Source organism: Salvelinus alpinus, chromosome 12, assembly GCF_045679555.1.
Source record: "Salvelinus alpinus chromosome 12, SLU_Salpinus.1, whole genome shotgun sequence".
In the NCBI taxonomy this organism is placed as follows: domain Eukaryota; kingdom Metazoa; phylum Chordata; class Actinopteri; order Salmoniformes; family Salmonidae; genus Salvelinus; species Salvelinus alpinus.
Genome location: NC_092097.1, coordinates 47524312 through 47543474, shown reverse-complemented (window position 1 = coordinate 47543474; position 19163 = coordinate 47524312). Strand labels below are relative to the sequence as shown.

At 40.2% G+C, this 19163-nt stretch overlaps 1 protein-coding gene across 6 annotated transcripts in view; it reads left to right on the top strand.

Annotated features, from left to right (window-relative positions):
* The window catches only part of LOC139536278 (potassium voltage-gated channel subfamily KQT member 2-like), an 80350-nt gene extending 67200 nt beyond the window's left edge, over nucleotides 1-13150 (top strand). For 4 of the 6 annotated variants that reach the window (XM_071336658.1, XM_071336656.1, XM_071336657.1 and 1 more), the window contains 2 exons: nucleotides 8619-8742; nucleotides 8848-13150. In XM_071336658.1, the coding sequence (XP_071192759.1) occupies nucleotides 8619-8742; nucleotides 8848-9600 (877 nt within the window). In that variant the 3' untranslated portion in view covers nucleotides 9601-13150. Of the gene's footprint in view, nucleotides 1-5691; nucleotides 5788-8618; nucleotides 8743-8847 lie in introns of all 6 variants that reach the window. The other 2 variants (XM_071336662.1, XM_071336661.1) reach the window with 1 other exon arrangement.
* Nucleotides 13151-19163: the final 6013 nt, after the last annotated feature.

Genomic DNA, 19163 nt, shown 5'->3' with positions numbered 1-19163 from the left:
TCTAGTGATGTCTGTTCTCTCTAGTGATATCTGTTATATGTAGTGATGTCTGTTATATGTAGTGATGTCTGTTCTCTCTAGTGATGTCTGTTCTCTCTAGTGATGTCTGTTCTCTCTAGTGATGTCTGTTATATGTAGTTATGTCTGTTATATGTTGTTATGTCTGTTATATGTAGTGATGTCTGCTATATGTAGTGATGTCTGTTCTCTCTAGTGATGTCTGTTATATGTAGTGATGTCTGATCTCTCTAGTGATGTCTGTTATATGTAGTGTTGTCTGTTATATGTAGTGATGTCTGTTATATGTAGTGATGTCTGTTCTCTCTAGTGATGTCTGTTATATGTAGTGATGTCTGTTCTCTAGTGATGTCTGTTCTCTCTAGTGATGTCTGTTATATGTAGTGATATCTGTTATATGTAGTGATGTCTGTTATATGTAGTGATGTCTGTTCTCTCTAGTGATGTCTGTTCTCTCTAGTGATGTCTGTTCTCTCTAGTGATGTCTGTTATATGTAGTGATGTCTGTTATATGTAGTGATGTCTGTTATATGTAGTGATGTCTGTTCTCTGTAGTGATGTCTGTTATATGTAGTGATGTCTGTTCCCTCTAGTGATGTCTGCTATATGTAGTGATGTCTGTTCTCTCTAGTGATGTCTGTTATATGTTGTTATGTCTGTTCTCTCTAGTGAAGTCTGTTCTCTCTAGTGATGTCTGTTATATGTAGTGATGTCTGTTATATGTAGTGATGTCTATTCTCTCTAGTGGTGTCTGTTATATGTAGTGATGTCTGTTCTCTCTAGTGATGTCTGTTCTCTCTAGTGATGTCTGTTATATGTAGTGATGTCTGTTATATGTAGTGATGTCTGTTCTCTCTAGTGATGTCTGTTATATGTAGTGATGTCTGTTCTCTCTAGTGATGTCTGTTCTCTCTAGTGAAGTCTGTTCTCTCTAGTGATGTCTGTTCTCTGTAGTGATGTCTGTTATATGTAGTGATGTCTGTTCTCTGTAGTGATGTCTGTTATATGTAGTGATGTCTGTTCTCTCTAGTGATGTCTGTTATATGTAGTGATGTCTGATCTCTCTAGTGATGTCTGTTCTCTCTGGTGATGTCTGATCTCTCTAGTGATGTCTGTTCTCTCTAGTGATGTCTGTTATATGTAGTCATGTCTGTTATATGTAGTGATGTCTGTTCTCTCTAGTGATGTCTGTTATCTTTAGTGATGTCTGTTATCTCTAGTGATGTCTGTTCTCTCTAGTGATGTCTGATCTCTCTAGTGATGTCTGTTATATGTAGTTATGTCTGTTATATGTTGTTATGTCTGTTATATGTAGTGATGTCTGCTATATGTAGTGATGTCTGATCTTTCTAGTGATGTCTGTTATATGTAGTGATGTCTGTTATATGTAGTGATTTCTGTTATATGTAGTGATGTCTGTTCTCTCTAGTGATGTCTGTTTTCTCTAGTGATGTCTGTTCTCTCTAGTGATGTCTGATCTCTCTAGTGATGTCTGTTCTCTCTAGTGATGTCTGTTATATGTAGTGATGTCTGTTATATGTAGTGATGTCTGTTCTCTCTAGTGATGTCTGTTCTCTCTAGTGATGTCTGTTCTCTCTAGTGATGTCTGTTCTCTGTAGTGATGTCTGTTATATGTAGTGATGTCTGTTATATGTAGTGATGTCTGTTATATGTAGTGATGTCTGTTCTCTCTAGTGATGTCTGTTATATGTAGTGATGTCTGTTCTCTCTAGTGATGTCTGTTCTCTCTAGTGATGTCTGATCTCTCTAGTGATGTCTGTTCTCTCTAGTGATGTCTGTTATATGTAGTCATGTCTGTTATATGTAGTGATGTCTGTTCTCTCTAGTGATGTCTGTTCTCTCTAGTGGTGTCTGTTATATGTAGTGATGTCTGTTCTCTCTAGTGATGTCTGTTCTCTTTAGTGATGTCTGATCTCTCTAGTGATGTCTGTTCTCTCTAGTGATGTCTGTTCTCTCTAGTGATATCTGTTATATGTAGTGATGTCTGTTATATGTAGTGATGTCTGTTCTCTCTAGTGATGTCTGTTCTCTCTAGTGATGTCTGATCTCTCTAGTGATGTCTGTTCTCTCTAGTGATGTCTGTTATATGTAGTTATGTCTGTTATATGTTGTTATGTCTGTTATATGTAGTGATGTCTGCTATATGTAGTGATGTCTGATCTTTCTAGTGATGTCTGTTATATGTAGTGATGTCTGTTATATGTAGTGATTTCTGTTATATGTAGTGATGTCTGTTCTCTCTAGTGATGTCTGTTCTCTCTAGTGATGTCTGATCTCTCTAGTGATGTCTGTTCTCTCTAGTGATGTCTGTTATATGTAGTGATGTCTGTTATATGTAGTTATGTCTGTTCTCTAGTGATATATGTTATATGTAGTTATGTCTGTTCTCTCTAGTGATGTCTGTTCTCTTTAGTGATGTCTGTTCTCTCTAGTGATGTCTGTTCTCTCTAGTGATGTCTGATCTCTCTAGTGATGTCTGTTCTCTCTAGTGATGTCTGTTCTCTCTAGTGATGTCTGATATCTCTAGTGATGTCTGTTCTCTCTAGTGATGTCTGTTATATGTAGTTATGTCTGTTATATGTTGTTATGTCTGTTATATGTAGTGATGTCTGTTATATGTAGTGATGTCTGATCTCTCTAGTGATGTCTGTTATATGTAGTGATGTCTGTTCTCTAGTGATGTCTGTTCTCTCTAGTGATGTCTGTTATATGTAGTGATGTCTGTTCTCTAGTGATGTCTGTTATATGTAGTGATGTCTGTTATATGTAGTTATGTCTGTTCTCTCTAGTGATGTCTGTTCTCTCTAGTGATGTCTGTTATATGTAGTGATGTCTGTTCTCTCTAGTGATGTCTGTTCTCTCTAGTGATGTCTGTTATATGTAGTGATGTCTGTTATATGTAGTGATGTCTGTTCTCTCTAGTGGTGTCTGTTATATGTAGTGATGTCTGTTCTCTCTAGTGATGTCTGTTCTCTCTAGTTATGTCTGTTATATGTAGTGATGTCTGTTCTCTCTAGTGATGTCTGTTATATGTAGTGATGTCTGTTCTCTCTAGTGGTGTCTGTTATATGTAGTGATGTCTGTTCTCTCTAGTGATGTCTGTTCTCTCTAGTGATGTCTGTTATATGTAGTGATGTCTGTTATATGTAGTGATGTCTGTTCTCTCTAGTGATGTCTGTTCTCTCTAGTGATGTCTGTTCTCTGTAGTGATGTCTGTTATATGTAGTGATGTCTGATCTCTCTAGTTATGTCTGTTCTCTCTAGTGATGTCTGTTATATGTAGTGATGTCTGTTATATGTAGTGATGTCTGTTCTCTCTAGTGATGTCTGTTCTCTTTAGTGATGTCTGTTATATGTAGTGATATCTGTTATATGTAGTGATGTCTGTTATATGTAGTGATGTCTGTTCTCTCTAGTGATGTCTGTTCTCTCTAGTGATGTCTGATCTCTCTAGTGATGTCTGTTCTCTCTAGTGATGTCTGTTATATGTAGTTATGTCTGTTATATGTTGTTATGTCTGTTATATGTAGTGATGTCTGTTATATGTAGTGATGTCTGATCTCTCTAGTGATGTCTGTTATATGTAGTGATGTCTGTTATATGTAGTGATGTCTGTTCTCTAGTGATGTCTGTTCTCTCTAGTGATGTCTGTTATATGTAGTGATGTCTGTTATATGTAGTAATGTCTGTTCTCTCTCGTGATGTCTGTTATATGTAGTGATGTCTGTTCTCTAGTGATGTCTGTTATATGTAGTGATGTCTGTTATATGTAGTTATGTCTGTTCTCTAGTGATATATGTTATATGTAGTGATGTCAGTTATATGTAGTGATGTCTGTTCTCTCTAGTGATGTCTGTTCTCTCTAGTGATGTCTGTTATATGTAGTGATGTCTGTTCTCTCTAGTGATGTCTGTTCTCTCTAGTTATGTCTGTTATATGTAGTGATGTCTGTTCTCTCTAGTGATGTCTGTTATATGTAGTGATGTCTGTTCTCTCTAGTGGTGTCTGTTATATGTAGTGATGTCTGTTCTCTCTAGTGATGTCTGTTCTCTCTAGTGATGTCTGTTATATGTAGTGATGTCTGTTATATGTAGTGATGTCTGTTCTCTCTAGTGATGTCTGTTCTCTCTAGTGATGTCTGTTCTCTGTAGTGATGTCTGTTATATGTAGTGATGTCTGATCTCTCTAGTTATGTCTGTTCTCTCTAGTGATGTCTGTTATATGTAGTGATGTCTGTTATATGTAGTGATGTCTGTTCTCTCTAGTGATGTCTGTTCTCTCTAGTGATGTCTGTTATATGTAGTGGTGTCTGTTATATGTAGTTATGTCTGTTATATGTTGTTATGTCTGTTATATGTAGTGATGTCTGTTATATGTAGTTATGTCTGTTCTCTAGTGATATATGTTATATATAGTTATGTCTGTTCTCTCTAGTGATGTCTGTTATATGTAGTGATGTCTGTTCTCTCTAGTGATATATGTTACATGTAGTTATGTCTGTTCTCTCTAGTGATGTCTGTTATATGTAGTGATGTCTGTTCTCTCTAGTGATGTCTGTTATATGTAGTTATGTCTGTTCTCTCTAGTGATGTCTGTTATATGTAGTGATGTCTGTTATATGTAGTGATGTCTGTTCTATCTAGTGATGTCTGTTATATGTAGTGATGTCTGTTCTATCTAGTGATGTCTGTTATATGTAGTGATGTCTGTTCTATCTAGTGATGTCTGTTCTCTGTGGTGATGTGTTCACACACCATTCACCAGGAATCAGAGGATGATTGACAATTCATGATATTCCCGAGTCCCACCAACATCCCGGCGTAGGCTACTGTACCCCAACAATGACAAGAGAGTATAGCGAATTCAGTGAATCAGTGACAATCAGTGACCTTTTCTGAAACGTTGACGTAGTCTGCTTCTTTATAAGCAGTGTGAGTCTGTATGAATGTTAATACAACTCTTATCAAGCCAATCAACATTTGGCCTGAGCTGCTCCTTGCAAAGGGGCATATTCTGAAGTCATTGTATGATGTTAAGAGGTTCACCATAAAGTGTCCAACTTCTAAAGACACAACTCTGGGAGCCATGACCAAGGGAATTTTCTGTGAGGTTTGTACTTACCCAGTGCAACCAGCCATTGCAAATTAAGAGTCATGGTGAGGTTTGTTCGTCCAAAAGGTCAGAGTTCATTGAATCTGAATTCCGAGTCTATACGCATCCCACAACATTTACATTGTTTACATTGTAGTCATTTAGCAGACGCTCTTATCCAGAGTGACTTACAGATAGCTAGGTGAGACAACCACATATCTCAGTCATAGTGCGTACATTCTTCCTCAATAAAGTAGCAAAGGCAGTGCTAGTGGTTAGGGTTCCACATGTATGTAAATATATTCCTACTTATAACAGAAAAATGTTCATATCAAAATCTCCTCACTATTTTTTTAAATGATGGCTTCACTGTCATATCATACAGCTATAGTCTGCGATTATTTTACCAAATGAAAAAACATCCCTTTGGAAAATGTGTTTTGGAAAATACAAATCGTTCTGTTGTTTTGGTTTCGTTCATTTCATGTGCGCTTGTCGGACTGGTCCGTGTTGCGCCTTCATCCTGCATTGTGGATGTGTCTTCTCTATTCACTTTGCCAGGATAGATATGATTGTTGGTCCCCATGGACCCTCAACTCCACGCCATAAGAAGTATTCATCTGATGGACCCAAAGAGTCACCCAAATACTCTCCTAGGTTAGCCCTCACCAGACTGCCTCTCTCTCATCAAGAGATTCTCCTGAGTTCCTTATCCATTCTGTTGACAAGCAGCGGAAACCTTTTTTTGGCTCGGCCTACTGTATGTGACAGCATGTGACTAGCTGTGTCTATAAAGAGGTGTGACGCAGTGACTTTATCAAAATGGCAAATATCTTACTGCAAGCAGCAATTAATGAGTTATTCTCAGTAAATAACTACTGAAACTCATTGACTCATATTGTCTCTTTGAGTGCTAATCGGCTGAATACATAGTGTATACATTGTATACACATACAGTATAACACGTGCAATTTTGTTTCTTCTCATTTTTCTTGCACTATACTGCAATGATTTTACCAGAGAATGAATAAAAGTAGAATAAAAGTTAAAGAAGACTAACTTGGTTTATCCAATAGTTAAGAATATGGTAAATGCTCCCGTAGGACATAGGAGAAGCTCATATACTGTAGGTAAGTAGTCAAGTCAAGTAGCCGAACAAAAAAAGTGTTGAGCTGAATCGCCTGCAATACATTGACAATGACGAGCTTATACATACAAATAATAAGATACAGCTACTGCTTATGACCTATGAGGCGACTATGAACAGTATAGTATGTTCTCTGGTTTTGGATGCATGTTGGCATGAGGCGTATTGAAGCATGCCACACGATGCACAAGGTCCATTTCAGAAGTTTGCATAGTTTCTAGTCTTGGCTGCCTGGGATGGTTGGGAAATTGGTGAGCATGTTTTACCTGACTATGAAGCAGTTCTGTGAATAATATTTTTATACTGAGGATTTTTCTCTCTTATTCAGACGTTTAAAATGGTAGTTCATTGCTAACCCTCTTACAGATGTAGGATCTTCATTTGAGACTTTGCTACAGCAGGAAAATAATTCTACACCAACAGGAAATGTGAATTATTATGTGGATTATAGTTAGACATTTTTGTCGGGGTTGATACATTTTTCCTAAGGGAAAATCAAGTCTGACATTTCAAGTGGAAATTACAAACTTCAGAAGCATTTTTAAACCTCAAAACTATACACGTTTTAAATATCCTGCATTGCAGAAAAGTTATCCTGCAACAGGGTGATCAAATGAAGATCCTACATGTGTATAAGTAGGCCTCAGTCAGAGTTAAATCTAGTGTAGAAGGTTCATGGTGCTTCAGGGCAATAAGTATAGCTGATCCAATATGTCCAAGCTATTTTTTCAGTGACACTTTACTTGAATCAACCTCCCGTTTTAGTGTACACATTTGATTAACACTTTACTCAAAGCTTTCATAATGCCTACAGAACCTTTCATAATGCCTACAGAACCTTTCATAATGCCTACAGAACCTTTCATAATGCCTACAGAACCTTTCATAATGCCTACAGAACCTTTCATAATGCCTACAGAACCTTTCATAATGCCTACAGAACTTTTCATAATGCCAACAGAACCATTCATAATGCAAACAGAACCATTCATAATGCCTACAGAACCTTTCATAATGCCTACAGAACCTTTCATAATGCCAACAGAACCATTCATAATGCCAACAGAACCTTTCATAATGCCTACAGAACCTTTCATAATGCCTACAGAACTTTTCATAATGCCAACAGAACCATTCATAATGCCTACAGAACCTTTCATAATGCCTACAGAACCTTTCATAATGCCAACACAACCATTCATAATGCCTACAGAACCTTTCATAATGCCTACAGAACCTTTCATAATGCCTACAGAACCTTTCATAATGCCTACAGAACCTTTCATAATGCCTACAGAACCTTTCATAATGCCAACAGAACCTTTCATAATGCCTACAGAACCATTCATAATGCCTACAGAACCTTTCATAATGCCTACAGAACCTTTCATAATGCCAACAGAAACCTCTCATAATGCCTGCAGAACCTCTCATAATGCCTACATCACCTCTCATAATGCCTACATCACCTCTCATAATGCTTACATCACCTCTCATAATGCCTACATCACCTCTCATAATGCTTACATCACCTCTCATAATGCCTACAGAACCTTTCAATATACCTACAGAACCTTTGTCATAGCAGTCATAGAACCCATGTCATGACAACTTGCCTTACACTTTGACAACTGGCTTAACAATGTTATGAAGCAGAACATATATGGCAACCCACCATGTCTAGAAACTTCAGGGTTTTTAAGACCTTTGTTATAACCTCTCAACTTGAAATAACGTGTTTCTGTATTGTCTTGCTGGGGTTCAAGAGCCCATGAATAGCACTGATGAGTAGTTGAGATAAAAAACTAACCCTGCATCCTCCAAGGCCCTACCTAGGTCCTCCTCCTCCTCCTTCTCCTCCTCCCCCTCCTCCCCTCCCCCTCCTCCTCCTCCTCCCCCTCCTCCCCTCCCCCTCCTCCTCCTCCTCCTCCTCCTCCTCCCCCTCCTCCTCCTCCTCCATCTCTCCGTTGTCTGAACACACTGTAATACATGTTATGCCATGCCATCCCATGCATGAGCCTGTCTGACTCCCACTGTGCTCAGCGCTAGGAAGGCGAGAGCTGTACCCAAGTGTGTGGCACTCTCCTCTCAACACCTGCACTCCTCTACCTCTTGCAGTAGGATCAGATATTGTCAGGTTATACACTTCCACTTGTTATACCATGGACCTGAGTTGAAGGTCAGAGATTTTTTTAGAGTAGAATATAGTACTGTAAGTGCTTTGTTTTGTTGTGGTATACATTTTTAAGGTGATATAAGGTGTCAATTTCAAGTAGGTTTGCTTCAACTCTATTGGCTTGATACTAGACGGACGTTACCTGTTTGTGTTTTGAATCGGTAGAGTTGACCAGATTGTTGGTCGAGGTACTCCAATCACAGATAAAGACCGTCCCAAAGGAACCACTGACAGTGGGGTTGAAGAGGACACAAGCATGATGGGGCGCCTAGGGAAAATGGAGAAACAGGTAAGGTATACTGTTATCTGGTGATGGCAATATTCATTGTATACCTTTGTTTCACTTGGGCTTTCCAACTGTCCATCACACCATGGTGTCTTCCCTTCTGAGCAGGTCATGTCAATGGAAAGGAAGCTGGACTTCTTGGTGAACATCTACATCCAGCGCATGGGCATCTCCCAGTCGGAGACGGACGCCTACTTTGGGTCCAAGGAGCCCGAACCAGCACCGCCTTACCACAGCCCTGTGGACCACATGGAGAAGAGTGGCTCCATCACCAAGATCATCCGATCCAACAGCTCTATCGGACAGAAGAACTTTGACCCACCGCCATCCTGTTCCGGCCCGGGGGTCCACTGCCCACCCTCCACCTCCTGGCAGCAGCACAACGTCAGCGAGTTCCACCAGCCGAGCCAAGGCAACTTACCCTCTCCTGTAGGTGATCACTCCTTGGTCCGTATCCCTCCTCCGCCGGCCCACGAGCGCTCCTCTGGAGGCCACAATGGGAGCAATCGGGGATCCCACTGCAACAGCGGTGGTGGAGGAGGAGGTGGTGGAGGAGGAGGTGGAGGCAGTGGCGAAGGGGATAGAGAGGGCAAGCCAGACAGCGACACGTCCATCTCTATCCCCTCAGTGGACCACGAGGAGCTGGAGCGCTCCTTCAGTGGCTTCAGCATCTCCCAGTCCAAGGAGAATCTGGACTTCCTGAACAACAGCTATTTCAGTGGCGTAGCCCGCTGCGCCAAGGTAAGGCCCTACATCGCAGAAGGTGAGTCCGACACTGACTCCGACCTCTGCGCCCCCTCACCCAACTCGGCCACCGGGGAAGGCGCTTACGGGGACCGAGGGTGGTCAGGATCCAAGTAGGCCAAAACTGGAACCTCATATAAATGGGGCCATGGTGACTCTGCCTTGGAGTTCAGAGCTAAGAGTCTGATATGCTGGGTGTGAGGCCGCTGCTACCACCAATGGTACATGTGAGGACAGAGTCACCCAGCTCCTCTTAAATGACTGCAACGTAGAGTGAGAAAAAGGGTTATCAGACCACACTCCAGCAGTTTTTACTGAGAAATAGCCTGTAGTTTTTCATACTCGGAAGGTTTGCAGCAACTTGACTTAGAGTACACACATTTGTTCTCATGTATTCACACACTCATCAAGGTTAAGTTTGCCAGTGATTTAAAAACAATATCTGACCCTGGAATGGAATGCAGATTAATTGCCAACCTTCTATATTATGATTGAGATGGTTAAAGAGTTATCACACAGAAGATACAGGTCCCGTGTGGCTCAGCTGGTAGAGCACAGCACTTGCAATGCCAGGGTTGTGGGTTCGATTCCCACAGGGCATCAATACGAACCAACGTATTGCTCTAGATAAGAGTGTCTCCTAAATTACAAAAAAAAGAATAATTATATAAAATATACTTGAATTTGATCTAAACTCTGACATTCATGTTCTTTTGCTGTATCTCTTTGTTTTTGATACGTGGCATAAGAGATTCCCAATTGCATCTAAAATGTAAGGTATTGTATTTCTATCCCAAATGACTTATTATTTACAGTGGACAACAGAGGACATGTTTTGCATTATGGTTGATCAGCTAAACACATATATTTCAAAGGAATGTAATATTCTCAACATTATGGCTCGTGTCCATAAGCACTATGGGATAAAGGGACGTGATAACCAGTTCTATGGGCACTATTCTGTTGTGGTTGTTGTACAAAAACACTGATGGTATTTACATCACACTACTTACTAAAGATATTGTACATATTCTATTCAATACCAACTACCCACAATATTGCATTTGTGATATCCACAAAGATGCTTTCTATAGGTAGAGGTACATTTGGTTTAGTCTGTATATGATCTGTAAAGATGTATTTTATTGATTTGTATATATCAAATCATTTAGATGTGTGTATTTATTTATTAATTTCCTGTAAGAATTATATATGCAACTTGGGCACAAATGCCTTGCAGCTGTCTTGATTTTTTTTTATTTAATAATTTTTGCTAAAAAAAGTGTTTTTAAGAATCAATTATTCAAATGCACTAACACTTAACAGCTAGATCAATGACATAACACTCAACTGGAAACATTAACATGCTTCACTAATGTAAAATTACAACAGCTACAGTTAGATGGAAGGTTTGATATTTTGTTGGTATAAAATATAATTTCAAGATTATAACAATTTTAACAAAATATTCAGGCAGGCCTACCTCACTTCCCAATGCTGAACACAGGACAGACGTCACACTGCTGAACACAGGACAGACGTCACACTGCTGAACACAGGACAGACGTCACACTGCTGAACACAGGACAGACGTCACACTGCTTCACACAGGACAGACGTCACACTGCTTCACACAGGACAGATGTCACACTGCTGAACACAGGACAGACGTCACACTGCTGAACACAGGACAGACGTCACACTGCTGAACACAGGACAGGCGTCACACTGCTGAACACAGGACAGGCGTCACACTGCTGAACACAGGACAGGCTTCACACTGCTTCACACAGGACAGGCTTCACACTGCTGAACACAGGACAGGCTTCACACTGCTCCACACAGGACAGGCTTCACACTGCTGAATAAAGAACAAGCTTCCCACTGAATAGAGGACAGGCTTCTCACTGATGAACACAGGAGAGGCTTCATTCACACTGCTGAACACAAGACAGGCTTCCCACTGCTGAACAAAGGACAGGCTTCCCACTGCTGAACACAGGACAGGCTTCCCACTGCTGAACACAGGACAGGCTTCCCACTGCTGAACACAGGACAGGCTTCCTTCCCAATGTTGCACAGGACAGGCTTCTTTCTCACTGCTGAACACACTTTGACATGATATTTCATGTAAGCCAACATGGGGACATTCAACAAACTGTGTTATCATTTGAAAAGGCCTTTGGTCCATTAACGCTGCAATAATTTGGGTAATTATGTTTAAAATGGATTCATTGTGTAATGTTCCATTGTTGTATTTTCAAAGGAAAAATCATGTACGAACGTACACTACCAGTCAAAAGTTTTAGAACACCTACTCATTCAAGGGTTTTTCTTTATTTTGACTATTTTCTACATTGTATAATAATAGTTAAGACATAACATCTATGAAATAACACATATGCAATCATGTAGTAACCAAAAAAGTGTTAAACAAATCAAAATATATTTCATATTTGAGATTCTTCAAATAGCCACCCTTTGCCTTGATGACAGCTTTGCACACTGTTGGCATTCTCTCAACCAGCTTCACCTGGAATGCTTTTCCAACAGTCTTGAAGGAGTTCCCACATATGCTGAGCACTTGTTGCCAGCTTTTCCTTCACTCTGCGGTCCAACTCATCCCAAACCATCTCAATTGGGTTGAGGTCGGGTGATTGTGGAGGCCAGGTCATCTGATGCAGCACTCCATTACTCTCCTTCTTGGTAAAATAGCCCTTACACAGCCTGGAGGTGTGTTGAGTCATTGTCCTGTTGAAAAACAAATTATAGTCCCACCAGATGGGATGGCGTATCACTGTAGGATGCTGTGGTAGCCATGCTGGTTAAGTGTGCCTTGAATTCTAAATAAATCACAGACAGTGTCACCAGCAAAGCACCCCCACACGATCACTCCTCCTCCTCCATGCTTCACGGTGGGAACCACACATGCGGAGATCATCCGTTCACCCACACCGCATCTCACAAAGACACAGCGATTGGAATCAAAAATCTCCAATTTGGACTCCAGGCCAAAGGACACATTTCCATCGGTCTAATGTCCATTGCTTGTGTTTCTTGGCCCAAGCAAGTATCTTCTTCTTATTGGTGTTCTTTAGTAGTGGTTTCTTTGCAGCAATTCGACCATGAAGACCTGATTCACACAGTCTCCTCTGAACAGTTGATGTTGAGATGTGTCTGTTACTTGAACTCTTTATTTGGCCTGCATTTTCTGAGGCTGGTAATTTGAATGAACTTATCCTCTGCAGCAGAGGTAACTCTTCCATTCCTGTGGCAGTCCTCATGAGAGCCTGTTTCATCATAGCACTTGATGGTTTTTGCGACTGCACTTAAAGAAACGTTCAAAGTTCTTGAAATGTTCCATATTGACTGACCTTCATGTCTTAAAGTAATGATGGACTGTTGTTTCTCTTTGCTTATTTGAGCTGTTCTTTCCATAATATGGACTTGGTCTTTTACCAAATAGGGCTATATTCTGTATACCACCTCTACCTTGTCACACACAACTGATTGTCTCAAACGCATTAAGAAGGAAAGAAATTCCACATATTTACTTTTAAGAAGGCACACCTGTTAATTGAAATGCATTCCAGGTGACTACCTCATGAAGCTGGTTGAGAGAATGCCAAGAGTGTGCAAAGCTGTCATCAAGGCAAAGGGTGGCTAATTTGAAGAATATAAAATGTAAAATATATTTTGATTTGTTTAACACTGTTTTGGTTATTACATGATTCCATGTGTTATTTCATAGTGTTGATGTCTTCACTGTTATTCTACAATGTAGAAAATAGTCAAAATAAAGAAAAACCCTTGAATGAATAGGTGTTCTAAAACTTTTGACCGGTAGTGTATGTGTAACGTTGTACATTCGTTCTGTCAAAAACATCCCTTCGCTCTACCAATATTCTTGCTGGTGTTTTCCCTCCATTTTCGTCCAGTGCCAATCAGGATATCTAGACAAATATTTGAGGGTAAAGGTACACACGTATGAACTACTAGAGGAATACATTCATTTCATTCACACTTGGTATTGTGCACAATGATTGAAAGATACAGTCTGCAACTGGATAAAATAGGTTCATCCAGGGATAAACATATATATATATATATTGTTAAATTATTCCCCCACAAAATTATTAAATTAATCCTCAAATAGATAGCAACCTTCAAACACTTTTAAATGCAGTGATGCATGAGCTCAAATTAACATTAACAAGGAGTATGAATGAGTGAAATTAGCTTTTCAGGAACTGCCTTGTTAATGTCCTAGTGACGTTATCTGTACTCCTGTCATACTGAATGAAAAGACTCAGAAGACCCGAAACAATGATATTTACGAGGTTCAACTAGCAACACAATTTACTGCAGGGAAGAATAAGAATTTTCAACAACTATCATCTCAGCTAAAATATCATAAATGCTTGTGACATACTTCTCAAATGCCTTGGATGTCTTTTATGGGGGAGGGGTGTTCCAGCCTTTGTTACAGGCCACATTTGAACGGTGCAGATCTCACAAAATGTGCTCGTGAATGTATTTTTGAATGTCTCACTCAAGCTATACTCATCACTGTTAGCTCACAGCATGCGTAAAGGTAGGTAAGCTATTTGGAGCAAAACAGAAATGTATTATAAAGACAACGTTTGTAAATTAGAAAGACAAAGTTTGTAGAGGAGTACAGAGAACTACAGACAGAACAATATTTCACGGCACTTGCATGTTGCAATCCCTGCACTCCTTACTTTTCCCCCCACTCTTGGCACTTATCGTACCTCTTGTTTACAGCATATCAATTTTAGCCTACTCACTATACGCTTGGCTTTGTTTAGCTTATTGTATTCATTTCACAGTCACATGGAGTTTGTGACATGCTGTAAGCCTTCCAAAGCTGTTATGAAAATGTTGGCTATGTTTACATCTCTATGGTTTCAGCCATGATTGTTTTATGTGTCTTTACTGAAGAACTCCATCTTTTGGAAACTGCTTGCAGGCATGTTTTGAACCGCAGTATGCCATGAATATACATTTGACTTATTATGTAGCATAATCCTTGTAGAAACACTCATATCCATGAACATACGGAAACTGTATAATAAACTTTGTTTCTCATAAGGTTTAGATGTGTTTTAGACTATGTTTTCATTGATTCAATCAATGTGGTTGGGAGTGTAGAATGGCTGAATACAGTGAATGGTTCAGTCTATAACTAATCAGACTTCATTTTCATGTTGCAGGGAAGGAAATACATGTTTTTTCACAGAACACAAGTTGTTCCAAATTAATCTCATGAAGGTGAGTTTCACCACAACCCAGAATTAGGTAAGATACATGAGGAAGACGGGGCGGCAGGGTAGCCTGCTGGTTAGAGCGTTGGACTAGTAACCGAAAGGTTGCAAGATCAAATCCGAGCTGACAAGGTACACATCTGTTGTTCTGCCCCTGAACAAGGCAGTTAACACACTGTTCCTAGGCCATCATTGAAAATAAGAATTTGTTCTTAACTGACTTGCCTAGTTAAATAAAAAAGACCTGAAGATATGCAACCATGTACTTGCAGAGCTGAACCACAAGAGGGCACTGAACACTCATTTGAATTTATTCGGGATCCCCATTAGCTGCTGCCAAGCTCTTCCTGGGTTCCAAACACATTAAGGCACTTACATTACATATAAAACAAAAGATAAAAGAGTACATAATATAACATTACTAAACAAATACATACCTATAATTCAAAATGTATAATACAACAATATTACAATCTATGTGCTAGCGTGTGTGTCTGTACCTTTGCGTGTCTTGTCACAGTCCCCGCTGTGTATTTTTACTGTTTTTTAAAATCTGATTTTACTGCTTGCATCAGCTACCTGATGTGGAATAGAGTTCCATGTATCTCTATGTAGTCTGTTCTGGACTTGGGGATTGTGAAGAGATTTCTGGTGGCATGTCTTGTGGGGTATGCATGGGTGTCCGAGCTGTGTGCTAGTCCTTTAAACAGACAGCTCGGTACATTGAGCTTGTCAACATTTCTTACAAAAACAAGTAATGATGAAGTCAATCTCTCTTCCAGTTTGAGACATGAGAGATTGACATGCATATCATTAATGTTAGCATCCCGTGTACTTTTAAGGGTCAGCCGTGCTGCCCTGTTCTGAGGCAATTCTAATTTTCCTCAGTCCCTCTTTGTGGCACCTGACCACACTACTGAACAGTAGTCCAGGTGTGAGAACTAGGGCCAGTAGGACCTGCCTTGTTGAAAGTGTTGTTAAGAAGGCAGAGCAGCACTTTATTATGGACAGACTACTCCCCATCTTAGCTACTGTTGTATCAATATGTTTTGACCATGACAGTTTACAATCCATGGTTACTCCAATCAGTTTAGTCACCTCAAATTGCTCAATTTCCACATTCATTACAATATTTAGTTGAGGTTTAGGGTTTAGTGAATGATTTGTCCCAAAAACAATGCTTTTAATTTTGGAACTATTTAGGACTAACTTATTCCTTGCCACCCATTCTGAAACTAACTGCAGCTCTTTGTTAAGTGTTGCAGTCATTTCAGTCGCTGTAGTAGCTGAAGTGTATAGTCTTGAGTCACCACATACATAGACAGACTGGCTTTACTCAAAGCCAGTGAGTGGCATTTCGTTAGTAAAGATTGAAAAAAGTAAGGGGCCTAAACAGCTGCCCTGGGGAATTCCTGATTCTACCTGGATTATGTCGGAGAGGCTTCCATTAAAGAACACCCTCTGTGTTCTGATAGACAGGTAACTCCTTATCCACAATAACGCAGGTGGTCTAAAGCCATAACACATACGTTTTTCCAGCAGCAGACTATGGTCGATAATGTCAAAAGCCGCACTGAAGTCTAACAACAGCCCCACGGTCTTTTACTATCAATTTCTCTTAGCCAATTGTCAGTAATTTGTTAAAGTGCTCGTTGAATGTCCTTCCCTATAAGAGCACTGAAAGTCTGTTGTCAATTTGTTTATTGTAAAATAGCATTGTATCTGGTCATTGAACTCACTGTACACTAATAGGGATTTCATAAAATATGTAATTGAGCACATTTTCCGATGTTTAGTGTGGTGCGCTCTGATATATTATAGGATTTTACATATCAGATATATTTTCTCACTGAAAAGCTGTGGAGAATCAAATTTTTATCAGCCTCTACAGTTGTGTAAAAAACAGCAGTTTTTGGCTCGAGGGACTGTTGTGGTGGGATGTCAGGAGTAGGAGAGGTAAAATGAGAGAGAGCTACATTATGCTGGTGCTGTGTCCTCGGGGGTTAAGCTGGTGCTGTGTCCTCGGTGGTTAAGCTGGTGCTGTCCTCAGGGGTATGGCTGGTGCTGTGTCCTCGGGGGTTTGATATAAGAGCCTGTGTTCTCTGGTCTCTCTAACAGGATCTGAAGGACACCGGGTCCTCACATATGCTGGAGGCACTGCATAAACACACACACACACTGTCACGCCCTGGCCTTAGTTATCTTTATTTTCTGTAATATTTTGGTTAGGTCAGGGTGTGACAGGGGGGATGTTTGTGTTTTTGTCTTGTCTTGGGTGGTTGTAGTGTCTAGGGGGTTTTTGTTAGAGTGTATGGGTTTGTGTTGAGTGTAGGCTTCTAGGTATGTCTATGGTTGCCTGAATGGTTCTCAATCAGAGACAGCTGTCATTCATTTGTCTCTGATTGGGAGCCATATTTAAGGCAGCCATAGGCATTGGGCTGTTGTGGGTAATTGTCTATGTGTAAGTTGCCAGTGTCTGCACTTATTGTTTGTTATAGCTTCACGATCGTTTGTTGTTTTTGTAGTAGTTTGTATAGTGTTTGTTTTTCGTCTTCCTAATAAAAGAAGATGTATTTCTATCACGCTGCGCCTTGGTCATCTCTTCCAAGTTATGACGATCGTGACACACACATTGCTGAAAAGTATTTGTGCTCTCACCTCCCCTTTCTCCTAGAAACACACACACACACACACACACACACACACACACACACACACACACACACACACACACACACACACACACACACACACACACACACACACACACACACACACACACACACACACACACACACACACACAGACAGACAGACAGACAGACAGACAGACCCACGCACACCCAATTAGATATATAGGACATAAAATAATATTGGGACAAACTCGTCTTATATTACATATATTACCAGATTTACCATGCCAGTGGTTTCTCTTACAACTACTTTCCATATTGTTCTCTATATCACTGTATACTTATCATGTAAAACTCATTAAGATCTAGAGCTGAAGGAAGAGATATAGTGGCAGGCTGGCAATATTTTTCACATTATTCCCTAAATAGTCATTTACACAGTCAATTGTTATTTGACATTTGGCAAAATAAAACCTGAAAAGTATTATCAATGCATTTAAAGACTGATATATACTGAGTGTACAAAACATTTAGGAACACCTACCTAACATGGACTCTACAAGTTGTCAAAAGCATTCCACAGGGATGCTGGCCCATGTTGAATCCAATGCTTTGAATCCAATGCAATCCAATCTTTTGGGTGGCACCTACTACCATACCCCTTTCAAAGGCACTTAAATATTTTGTCTTGCCCATTCACCCTCTGAATGGTACACATACACAATTAATGTCTCTATTGTCTCCAAGGCTTAAAAATCCTTATTTAACCTGTTTCCTCCCCTTCATCTATACTGGATTCACCTGGTCAGTCTATGTCATAGAAAGAGCAGGGGTTCCTAATGAATAGGAAAGGTAAATATGGGAAAGGTCAAGTCTTTAGGTGAAATCAGTGTTTAGATAAGATCAGTGTTTAGGTAAGATCAGGAGTAAGCCTGCTTGTTCTTGAGACGCAGTACAATGAAGGTATTCTCCTATACATGTTTTTCCTATCGGCCCAAACTCTGCAACAGAACACACCATTGTCCTCCAAGGTGAGGTTGTGAATCCACGTAATTCGCGGATTTGGGCCTGGTCTCGGAGAAGCAGTATATCCTTCGCTTCGGACTCATTACAGAAAAAATCTTTGTCCAGTTTGAGGTGAGTAATCGCTGTCCTGATATGCAGAAGCTCTTTTCGGTCATAAGAGGTGGTAGCAGCAACATTATGTACAAAATAAGATACAAACAATGGGAAAAAACACACAAAATAACACTGTTTGTTAGGAGTCCGTAAAACCGCAGCCATCCCCTCCGTCGCCATTATCCACCTCCTCCAGACCTCTCTGATACCACTGCACTCTGATACGATCACACTTCAAGAGAGCACGGTCACCTCATGAGAATGTCAGATGCATGGGGTCTAGCTGAACACAGGAAAATAGGTTATATTGTCTTATTAACGTCCTTGAAATGTATACATTTTCCCCAGAGTGATTTGTTGTATATAAGCCAGTGTTCCTTTGCTCAGGGAGAGAGCTTCTGGGTATGCCCCAGTATTGTTTGGTGCTCAGGGAGAGAGCTTCTGGGTATGCCCCAGTATTGTTTGGTGCTCAGGGACAGAGCTTCTGGGTATGCCCCAGTATTGTTTGGTGCTCAGGGACAGAGCTTCTGGGTATGCCACAGTATTGTTTGGTGCTCAGGGACATAGCTTCTGGGTATGCCCCAGTATTGTTTGGTGCTCAGGGAGAGAGCTTCTGGGTATGCCCCAGTATTGTTTGGTGCTCA